Source organism: Phaethon lepturus, unplaced genomic scaffold, assembly GCF_000687285.1.
Source record: "Phaethon lepturus isolate BGI_N335 unplaced genomic scaffold, ASM68728v1 scaffold8846, whole genome shotgun sequence".
Taxonomy (NCBI): domain Eukaryota; kingdom Metazoa; phylum Chordata; class Aves; order Phaethontiformes; family Phaethontidae; genus Phaethon; species Phaethon lepturus.
Window position 1 is genome coordinate 129,043 of NW_010548315.1, and position 12,030 is coordinate 141,072.

Consider the following 12,030-nt stretch of genomic DNA (forward strand, 5'->3'; position numbering starts at 1 on the left):
CTTCATACAGCTTCTCCACTTCTAATTCCCAGTCTACTGCTTCAGAACCCTTCTGTTACTTTAAGAGGCTGTGAAAGGAGGTTGGCTACTCTAAGAGTAATGAGAAACACCAACAGTCTTCCACCTTCTTTATGGGAGTCCTTTACCTTAACTAATTTGAACTTCTGGTTTATCAAGGGAGTGGACTACTGTAGCCTCACCAGCCACGTGCCATCTCTAACAAGCCTGACACGTAAGCAGAGGATTCAGATGAAGAGACAGAGATTATGTAACTGGTCAGAGATGTGCAGAAACTGAAAGGTTAGTAAAGTTCCACTGGCCTGTCTTTCCTTCAGTGATGGCTTTCCTCCATCCTTAGAACCACCCAGACAGAAAACTTGAGGGATCTGGGACCAGTAAAGGCTCCATTATGTTTTACTTTTCTGCTTCTCCAAAACCAAGCCTTCAAAGGCACAGTCTTTGCTTTATTTTCTTCTTTGGAAGAATACTCTAAAAGATTAACATACTATTCCTCCTATTTACAAAAAATTCACCATAAGAGTTCTGCAATCTGTGACTCCTGACATTTAAATCTAACAAATCTACGTGCACTGAGCAACAAGCCACCAACCTGAATAAAACTGAAACTAATAATATGACTTATGCTTTTACCTGCAGGACTGCATCAAACCAGACAGACTTTGAAAAAATCCAGCATCCTTTTTCTCCTTCAGGTAGTCTAGCATTTTCTAGAGGGTATGCATTTTGGCGGGGGGGAAAAAAAAAAATCTATATTAAAATTACATGAATTAACAACTTCCTGAATTACCACTCGAAATGCAAATCACTACCAAGTAATAATATTGTTATTGTACCAAAAATACCCTGATATTCCTTCACTGTTTAGCTTTAAATTAAATGCACTAACATAAAAGCATGACAGAACACTAAAATTCTCAAAATTACTTGCATCCTTTATACAAGTAAGACTCACAGTAGTTAGAGAAGCATTACCTGTTGAACTATGGTATTCCCACCATTTAGAATAGCAATACCAAGTTTTAGTGTTTCAACAACCATGGGTCCTGTACGACCTGTGAAAACAAGGCTAGAGTCATTAAAACTTGCAATTATGAACTATTCAATCAGAAAAGCAGTCTGGAAGTTTTACCTAGCATATTTGTAATTGACATTTATTTTGCTTCATTATATATCATATAATATCGTAAGTATAATGACATAATACACTATGTATAGAATTATACATATGATATGTATATCATGTACACTTTTAGTACTTCACAGAACATTACCTTTGCTTGCACTAATCATTTGAAGGACCATCTCAGCAGCTCCACGATCATGTAAGCGAGCTTGCTGATAAAGAGTTCTCTGTTTTTCCATTTCTTTCTCCTGGGTTTGGGAACAAAAATGAGAACAGAATGCAGACTGGAACTGATTCAAGAAAAATAGGAAGATGAGAAATCTGAAATTGTCGAAGGCCATCTGCCTTTATAATCCATGGGTTGTTTGATTCCAAAACTTCAGAACACAGAGTCTTTCTTTTATGTGAATAACATAGTGAACCAGCTCAATACACACTGTGTTATTCTTGCATTTATTCCAGTGGACATATTTAAAATAGTTGAACATTAGGCGACAAGAAATGCTATTTAAACTCTCACCTCAAATGTCTTTTCTTTTTCTTCTTCTTCCTCTTCTTCTTCTTCCCAGCAGCTCTTTTTATGTTAGAAACAGAAATCATAAGATTTTGCACATTATGAAACGTAACGCCTGTTTTATCTATAGCATTTCTAGAAAAATGACCAAAGAAATTTTTTCAAGTAATAATTAAAAGCATTAAGAAGATATAAATCCCTGTAATCATAAATATTTGTGCTCATCTACACTAAGAAGCTGATATTCCCTAATGTGCGAGTACTTATCCAACTACATGCATACCCTGTAACTGCAGGCTATGTGTTCTTGTGTCATAGCTCTATTTATGTCCATAGTATTTATCTTCACAGTTAAACTCTCTCACATGTGGCAGCTGTAATCGATATGTTGCAAAAACTGATTGTCAACCTATTTTTGACAGACTTCAAATATTAACTCTAAAGCAATTACCCAAAGAATAAAAATAACTAACATTGTTAAGACTGCTCATGAGTTAACCCTGGACAAAGTGCCAAGTGATGTCAGCAGGACTGCACCTACTGGAATTTTATAATATTATTTTCATGTAGAAAATGTCTCATTATATATATAGAACTCTGAATAGCATTTGCTTCATTAAAAATACAGAAATTACTAGTATCAAGCAGTCCACGTAAGAAACAGAAGGAAAATGTTTAAAAAGCATTTCATATTCATGGGAAGTACCTGAGTGGAGTGAGGGATGGAGCTTCAAATGATATATTTACCTTTGCCATCATGGCGGAATAAGCAATATATAAAGGATCATCTTCTAGTTTGCTATGAAGAGAAAAAATATTTAAAATTGTTTTATGATGTAGTAATAAAAAGATGTCATACTCCTACTAATATGTAAACACCATTTTTATTAAAGGGTGTTTTATTAAAGTAGATACACTTTATATGTCTACTAGAAATGCTACTACACTTGAAAATCATATTAAAAATATATTTTCTTATTTCAAAGCAGTCTCTGTAACTTTTTAATTAAACAATTTAGAGGTATATTTGGACATCCAACTTAGTCATGTTGGATAAGTAAGGATCACTGGCTGTTGCAGGTGCAGAAAAGTCTTATGCAGATGTAAGTTACTATAACTGTCAGATGGCAAGATTATGCTAGTCATACAGAAAAAGTATATGAAGCATCGGAGTACTCTACTCATACAAAATAAACATACTAATCAACAGTCTAAATTCAAACCAGAAACTGGCACTGAAAGAGATTCATGCTAATCATCAATGAAACCTTTTCTGACATACTGAATATCAACAACAAGAACACACATCTATTACCAGCAGAGACCAGGGTAGAGTAGTCTGCATGAACCAGCAGTTCCTGTAGATTTTATGCTTCTATGAGAATCCATGCTCAGTTATTTCCATATTGGGTATTTACCAAGCTTTTAAAATGTCAAAAATAGTCAATGTTTGTCTCAATCTTATACAGAGTTTAAACACATGAAAACTCTAATGAAACTGAGAGGCAAAGAAGTATTCACCATGCAAAATGATGAACTGCAGTTGCATTAAATCACTTCTGTAATGTTATTAGAAATTCAATTACTGTGTGCTTTTACTCTGTGATTTTCAACACAGCTCTTTTTACCTTCTCTCTGTGAGAGCACTGCGACTGAAATAGAGGATAATCTGATGAAGTGGATCAGGCTGTTTTTTCTCGGTCTCTTCCTCTTCCTCTTCCTCTTTTTTTGGAGGTGTCTGTCTCAAGATTTATATCAGAATATACAAATTAAGCTTCATGAGTAAGAAAAAAATTGAGTAATTAAGTTTAGGAAAGGATTTCAGTAATTTTATTCTGTCTAATTTGTATTAACTTCCAGTATTCATCTTATTCAGCAGCTTACAGCATAACCTGCAACATTATATGCCTGTATGACTCAGGCGGAGTTATCGAGTATCTGATTGTTACTCATATTTGATAGTAACATTGGAAGGTTCTCATTTGCAAGGTATTGAGAACGAGACAGTGAAAATCTTAGGGAAGCCTTATTCAGCAGAAATTATGTGTTTCTGGTGGACCAGAATGGAAAGTAAGTCCTAGCTCAATTATCTAGCAGGAGAATTGCTGGTAAATGGAACTATTTTTAATAATAGTGTCAGATATATCCTATTCAGACTACTGTTTGCTACAGTACTTTCAAGTATCATTTCTAGGTAATCTTGATTCAATAAATGTAAGGACTGGTCTGAACATCAACTGCAAACATTTATTTGCACTCTGAAATATAACATAGCCAGCACTGGCAAAAAAGCAGCATATCAACTTTACCTTACTTGTGTTATCACCTCTTTGTAGGGTTTGTAATTATAGTAATAATTGTAATTAAAGAAGTTCAATTTACTTCTCTAGTAAATTTGAAAGAATTGTAATCACTGTTTTGATTTATGGGCTCATTCCTTCCTTTAGAAAGCAGAAACAAAATCAAACGAAGACTGTGACCGTATAATTGTCCAGAATATAAGAAGAATATATTAGCTGCAGTTTTGAAAAATCATATGACCTTCTATACCAGCGGGTCTTTAAAAAGCACAACATGACTGCTTTTGCTAACACTGAAGCATGTCCTGATACATTATCATGTTATCCATGAAGCTATATATTAATTTTCATTGTGCTAAGACACTATGAAGCTAGGCCCCTTGGAAGTATTTTAGACAAACTAACTACAGAGAGGAAAGAGAAAAAGCAGTAGGCTTTCTGAATCAATACTCAGTAAAAAAATGCTGACGTTTACCCATCACTTATTGAGTACACTTGCAAACTAAATTTTTGCTGAATATGGCTGCATATATTTACTTCTCCTTATGATGTATCAACAAGAAAACAGCGAAATTAATTTGTATCGAAGCTGAAAATGTTAAAATTAAATATTATGCATCAACAAAAATTTTAAAAAGGGGAAAAGGATCAATTATGTCAAGCTTTAAAAAACCAGTAAATAAAATATAGGAACATAGGAATTACCATAATGACAAAAATAGTCTGACAGTTCATCTAATCCATTTCTCTTGCCAAGAATGAGTATCACATAGTTTGTCTGAAGGCATAAACCACCTTAATGCACTTCAGGGTGCATCACAGGACCAGTGTCTTTTTGATCACAGCAGAAAACGACCTTATGCCCTGAAGCATAAGGATTAATATTTTGTAAGTTTATGCATATGCATACAGTACATAAAAATTAAATATAAGTTATAATAGATACATAAAATATACACTAAAGTGGGCATTGAAAAATATGCCCAATTATGTCAGTACTTACAGACAAATCCTGAACTAGTTTCTCCTCAAATGAATATTCCTCTGTTTCTATCCAATAGTTCTGATAGCCATGGAGGAAGAGGTTAATAGAACGGTGCCTGGGGGGGTTGTGAAAGTGAGATCAAGAGGGGTAACGGAACATAGTATAACAGCTCAGGTGGTTAATGATTAGTAAGGATACGTATTTGTACAATTCTGATCCTCTGATTGGTCAGTGAAATGAAATGCAAAACATAACTAACCTTCAGTGACAAATCTGCATGTACTTTTTAACATTCTTACTATTTTTTTTTATACACATATATATACACATTACTTTTTGTATTGAAGGCTTTGGGAGTGCTAATATACATTATATGTGAAACCTTAATGCAAGCATGGGAAAATTACACACTTGAACAGACTGAGAATGAATACATGGGATCTACACCTATGAGATGTAAATCTAGTTTACTAGATTTAGGACATTGAGACAGCAGAAGTTGGCCAACAACACCGAAATAATTATCAAGTGTTTTCCAGCATGCTATCTCCAGACAATCACTGCCTTCTTCCACACAGAGAAGCCTAACTTCATCTTCTTTTCTTTCAGTTCCAAATCAGGGCAGTATTAATGTGTCCTCAAAGAAGCTGGATTAGAACTACACAAAACCTGCTCTGGAAAATGACCAATTTTAGAAAACTCTTCAGCATAATAATTACTACTGTAGAGTATTCATTGATTTAATTTTCCACTGAAAATACAACTCACAGTAGTAAGACTACACATAATAACGGCCAAACCATTCCATCTTTAAATTACATTTGGGGGGAAGTTTTCTTTTGAGATGCACTACATGAGGTTACAAAGGTTGTTCCACACAGCCTTTTAATTTACTTTTATCCCGCACCACTAACAAAAACTAAACAAATTGGCTGTGTACACTATATGACTTTTTTAAATACACTGTGCACATGAATTATTATTTTGTAATGGAATAGCTGTTGACACAAACTTCTAGGCTCTCCTGCCATTTTATTATCAAGTTTCAAAAACTGACCAATCAGAATCTCCTCTGAAAATTGTACAAATTCATGTTTTATGTTAACATCAAATCATGGCTGGGAAGGAATAAGTGTGCGCATAAGGAAGAGGCTCTCCACAAGTTACATTACCGTTAACTTGAGTATAAGCCTGTCATACTGAGTTTTTTCATGTACTTTTTCCAGCCAAACTCGTTGAAAGGTGCTCAGGAAGAAATTGCTAATTTTGTGTCTGAAGAAAAGCATATAGGTTTTCATTGAAGAAAGGCACAGGTTAAAGTCAATATAGTAGAAAGAATGTATTCGTAAACTGTGTATGAAAAATTGCCATGTACAACTTCGCTGTATCTATGTGCATATAGAGATGACAGACAAGAAGACAAATTTTTTTAGAAATTCATTTCCTTAAAACATCAAACACAAATACATCTCAGGAAAACATTTATCACATAAAACACTTTTTCAAAGCCATGTACATTCATTAAACACAGAACATGAAGAATTAGTATTTCCTAACTTAATTGATGCTTTTTTCCTTGAAAAATAAAAATATTTTAAAGTACAACTATTTCTTCTGTATCTCCTGGCACTTCTCAGAAGAGGGAGTACTTGGAATATTTACAGTAGAAGTTAAAGTATTTTTTCTATAATTTAACAAACATCTGCACATCAACAGGCATTTCAATTTCTGAAATATCTTACTGGAATTCCTAAAACCTGATACATATAAGAATGTGTTTTGAAGAAAATTAGATTAAAATATGAGACTAACATTGAATTGTATTGAAAGCCACCTAAATCTCCAGAAAAGCTTCAAAAGAAAGAGCTCATTATCACTCAAGATATTGATCTTTTCTAGGATAAAAAAATTACACCATACCACCATAATATTTGCTTACTGTCCTTTAAATTAATTGATTCTATCACCAAATTTAGCACTAACTCTCCCAATATAATGCTTCAATTAAAATGAGAAAATATACAGGATAAGAAGAGCTGCATTTGAAACTCTGGTTCAAAGCGATACATAGCTCCTAGAATTAATCATACCCCACTTGAAATAATCTTCCTAGGGCTCAGACACACAATCAATTTAAATGATGGAGATAGTTATAGGTGCGTAATAGTGTGATAGCCTTATTACGCTGTCAGAATCCTATGATTTATCTAGAAAAAATATGTCTCTATAATGAATTTTAAAGCTTTGTTCTGCACCTAATCAATTGAGCAATATACCTAGAAGTCCCTGCTCATTGCAGGGGGGTTGGACTAGATGACCTTTAAAGGTCCCTTCCAACCCAAACCATTCTATGATTTTATGATTCTAAGTCCAAAGTATTTTTTCACTCTTGCCTATTTTGAAGTGCAGACACCACAACTGATTAGCTAAAGTAGTTTTATGACAGTTCATTTTTAGAATCTACAAGATGACATAACTGCACAGATTTGCCTCACATTCATATTTAAATTAGGAGTAAACGCCACCACAAAATCTACCATAAAGTTTGAGAAGAACCAACCTCAATCTTTTTAACATAGAAAAGTTTTTAATGAAAATTACAGATAATGTAAATGTTCTACTGCAATGAGTATTACTCCATATTTTCTTGAAAATGAAAATACAGATTCATAACCCATTCATAACCCCTTGGCAAAGTGTTCCATCAACCTCAAAAATATTAAATAAAATTGTTTTTTTAAAAGTAAAAAATAAGATAAACCTTTTTTATCATTTGGCTGCTCATATATATTCCAAACATTTTAAGAATTTATAAATCCAGAATATGGTCATAAAAAAAAAAAGCTCACAAAAATGTTATACAGAAATTGTATATACAGTGGCTTTTCATACCACTTCCTCTTGTTTTTCCAAACACAGTTATTGAAATGAAAAATACTAGCCAGTTTGCTCTTACGTTGTACTTAAGCCTTATCATTTGTCTGATTCTTTAAAGATTGCCTGGTGGTAGTATGACAGCTTAGAGAAGTTGTTATAATCTAGAACTACTCCTAAGGAAGGATGTGTGCTTTTTACAGTAAAACTGTCTTTTTATTTGTCCTGTGCAAATCTAATATTCTTGCCATATGTTAGTGGCACAGCTACAGACCTTTAGCCGACATCAAGCGTGTAGATTGGCTTTATTAAAGGCATGTAAAAATGCAATGCAGTCTTGTGTTAAATACTTTGCAAACAATGTTTGAACAAAAATATTAAACACAAAAGGTGAAAAAGTGCAGAAGAAGGTGAGAAGCAAACTTAATTAATGATGTGCTTAGGCGGTATCTGAACAAAAAGCAGATTTGTTGAGAAGGAACAGGGTAAAGGAAATTACCCCAATGCTGCATGGTCTTAATCGTCTATTTAAAGCAGTCGATGGATCCAGGCACAGGATACACATTATCTCTGACTTTGTGGTATCTACATTCAACCGGAGTAAGAAGCAGAGCAACACACAAGTCCAAAATACCATTCTGCACCACTCTGCCCCAATAGCCTCTTTAATGCATATTACATTCTGATGTAGTAGCTAAAGATTGCCTCAGACAAGCTAATGAGCATGAAGCGTTCACGCAATAGGAGAGGAATAGCCATACGGTGTTAAAAAAAAGAGAAAACACAAACACAGGAGAATAAAAAGCAACCAACGGAGGCAAAAAAAAAGGGACAGAAGCAGCAACATCTTAACAATTTTCACAGATAACTTGAGGAACTATACAGGATAACAGCTGACAAAAATGAAGCATTTTGGCTTAGAAGCAGTGTAATTCCTATGGTCTTTTCCCCCTCTGGTTATTTGTCACGAGACAAGTATTTTGCTACTCTGAGGAATTAGCTGATAACTAACCAACTCTTTTGCCCCTTAAACAAAGTTACATAGGCCTGACAAACTCGTAGGTATACACACAAGCAATATTTGGCCTCAAAAATATAATCGAAAGTTACAAAATTAAGCCTTTAAGTCATTTACCTTGGCAGGTTGTATAACGGTGCCATTCTGAAACACGCAACAACAGCCCGTTTGCGTTGTTTTGACAGGAGTTTGTGCCAAACAGCTTTCTTTGATCTCAGTGGTTGTTCAACCTACGGGAAAACACCTTCTAGTATGTATAATGGAAACTCTTAAACTTCTATTCAAAATTTTCTTTTTAGCTAGTGGTTAATGTAGTTAGCAAATCAGAAAATGTTACAAATGCTCCCCATCATCTGAAAAATATGTTCTTTCAGGGTTTTATTTTGTTTTTTGTTTTTAAATTAGTAAGAAAAGATACTGGGGGCCTTATATATAGTACCACTCAGTTTATACTGAAAACCTCAACATGCCAGAGTATCTCATGTGTGGGACTCTGTGGTAAAATTCCAAAATGGTTATTTTGTTTCTTTCTAACTATGCATATTCAACTGTTCATGTGAACAAATTTCTGTGCTATAACACTTGTGAATGGACTAACTTTATGTGGGAAGAGTACAAATGCCTTTTTGTGTTTAAATTGTGTCATTTGAATGGGCAGACAACTGATTCAGAAGTTGCCACAGCATCCTTACGTGCAGAAGTAGAAAATGGGCTAAAACCAGCATGCTAAAAATAAGTGCACATGTAAACACTTCTTCCTAAAATTAGAGTTTTCAGCTACTGAACGGTGAGGATTTGTACACTATACTTCTTGTGACTGTTCACAAAGTTTTGCAGAGGCAACGACGTGCTGTATTTTCCCTGAAGCTAAAGTGAGCCACTTCAACAGATTACATGAAAAATTTTGCATAGATACACATCTGTATGTGCGTGTGCACGTATGCAAACATGCACAGAAATAATTTTTATCTGTAAATTTTCATAATGACACTCACTGAAGTCGAAATAATCTCTACAACAAAAAACCCTCATGCTACCTTAAAAAAACCACAGTACAGACATTTAACTTTCTACCTGTTCCAGATGATACAGAGCAGCTGATATCCTCTGCACACGTTCCACATTTCTCTCAGGGTCAGTAGGTTCATCACTCTTCAAAATGTCTTTGTACAGATTTAACTGCCATTTCACAGCTGGATCGTCAGACTAAAAACCAACATATTTCGTACATTTGACTACCACCACTATTATTCTCATAGTATAATAAAGAACGTTGTAGATACTCCCACTTCACCTGTCTCCTTTAAGTCAAAATTAACGTTTCCTAGCTGCTCAGAAAAATGGCAATAGATTCTGTATGCTGTTGGGTAACTGAACTCCATTCTTGAGCAAGATTCTATACTTTTATTTCATGAAACCAAATAAAACACCCTGAGACTTCTGTATCCCATTTAACTGCATTAAAAATAAGGAAGCACATTTAGTACTGGGATTGAATTTAACTCTTTGCAGGACTTCTGTACTGACAGTGGAAAGCTGTTTCATGGAGTCTATAAGACAGATGGAATTTCAGGTGAAGAGTTAGAGCCAAAGGTTTTAGGTTCTTTGCAAGACAGAAATAGAAAATACACATTAGAATTACTTAGCATGTCCAATTCAAAAAAGAATAAACTTGTAAGAATAAACTTATAGCAACCAGACAGTCATCTCCCAGATGATGACAGATAAATCAGGTACTCCTATTATGTTCAAAGACTGTAGGCAATGATCTAAATTATTCATTATTTACACAGAATGATGAGGACTCCATTTTGGTATCTTGACAGTGTATTCAGCATATAAATAGTAGGAACATAAATATGCTTGTAAAACTCTTAAGTGTTAAGATGACACAAGATTTTCTTACTTTATTATAGTCACTTTAAAAGAAATACTATCTAATCATTAGTGCAAGTCAAGTTCAAGAAGACAAGCTGAAATACTATAGTTTTATTTTCTTCTTGGATTGAGTTGATTCTAAGTAATTATAGCTTTAAAACTAACGATATCTCAATTCTTTACACATGTCCCATTCTACAGGGCTTCCTCAATGTGAAAATACCAGCCAAAGCTACAAATAAATTCATTATTGTCATGAAAAAAATTATGAAGAAAAATGTTAAAATGGCAACTTTTCTAACAGCTTTTCGCATTCTCTTTTTTTTGTTGTTTTTTACCTATCATGATAAACAAAGCAATTGACTTCTGCATTTTAAAAGTGCTCATCAGCATCTTTAAGACAGATTTTTGTGTATTACCTTTTCCTGCAAATGTAAGTTGTTACGTAAATGTTCTTTGACTTCATCATCAGTGTCCTTCTGTAGAAAGGTAGAAGTATTTTTCAATTCAGATTATTATTAATCTCATAAGAACATGTACAACATACTATGTATTTTAATATTGAAACTTAACCTCTTTTGTTTTCAAAGTACCTAAGTTACCAGAAGGGCACAGAACAAAAGCTTTCTTTAATTTTGACTACAAAACAAGGATTAAACTTTGAAGATAATACAAGCTAATTAATGGTATTACAGTATTTGATCCAAATAAATATGCATATATAAAAATGTGCATTGTATACAAATGGAAAATGACATGGAAATTATGGTAGCTGCCTATACACACCACTTTTTTCTTGTGAAAGCACAATCTGCAGCTATAATTGCTTACAGTATGTTGATACATTTAATTATACTGATTGCTTAGATATCTATGCCTCAAAGTTCACTTTATAAAGTTCTGTTTATTTTGGATTGAAAACTATTACAAAGTATACACTTACATGGCTGTATCTTGTCTTAGCCAAAGAGATGAGCTCTTGATCTCCAGGAGTACACATATTCAAACCAATAGGAAGCATCTTTTTAAGTGCAGCTACAATCAGGGATGTTTGTATGGAGTACAAATCCCCTCTACGTTTCAATTTCTTTCTCTCTTGATCTTGCCCTCCAGACTATAATTGAAAAAATAGAGAAGTTAATGACTGTAATTCTCTGATCACACACTTTTCCAACACACTAATGGTCCAAAGAAGCTATGTTCCTGATGTAGTACAATTGATTAAAAATGCTACATTAGAGGAAGCGTGTAGTCTCGTGCGGGAAAGGTAAAGCAATATTTTTGGCGTGCTCCAATGCAGAAATTGCAGTAACAGTA

General features: G+C 34.0%; 1 protein-coding gene across 1 annotated transcript in view; it reads right to left on the reverse strand.

The window, feature by feature from the left end:
• RYR3 (ryanodine receptor 3) overlaps positions 1-12,030 on the reverse strand; it is a gene marked incomplete at its 5' end in the record, with an annotated part of 148,768 nt that overhangs the window by 29,066 nt on the left and 107,672 nt on the right. Inside the window, 11 exon segments of the mRNA XM_010289925.1 lie at positions 652-728; positions 994-1,073; positions 1,293-1,392; positions 1,665-1,718; positions 2,406-2,457; positions 3,287-3,396; positions 4,962-5,058; positions 8,953-9,065; positions 9,910-10,041; positions 11,133-11,192; positions 11,657-11,827. Of these exon segments, the coding sequence (XP_010288227.1) occupies positions 652-728; positions 994-1,073; positions 1,293-1,392; positions 1,665-1,718; positions 2,406-2,457; positions 3,287-3,396; positions 4,962-5,058; positions 8,953-9,065; positions 9,910-10,041; positions 11,133-11,192; positions 11,657-11,827 (1,046 nt within the window).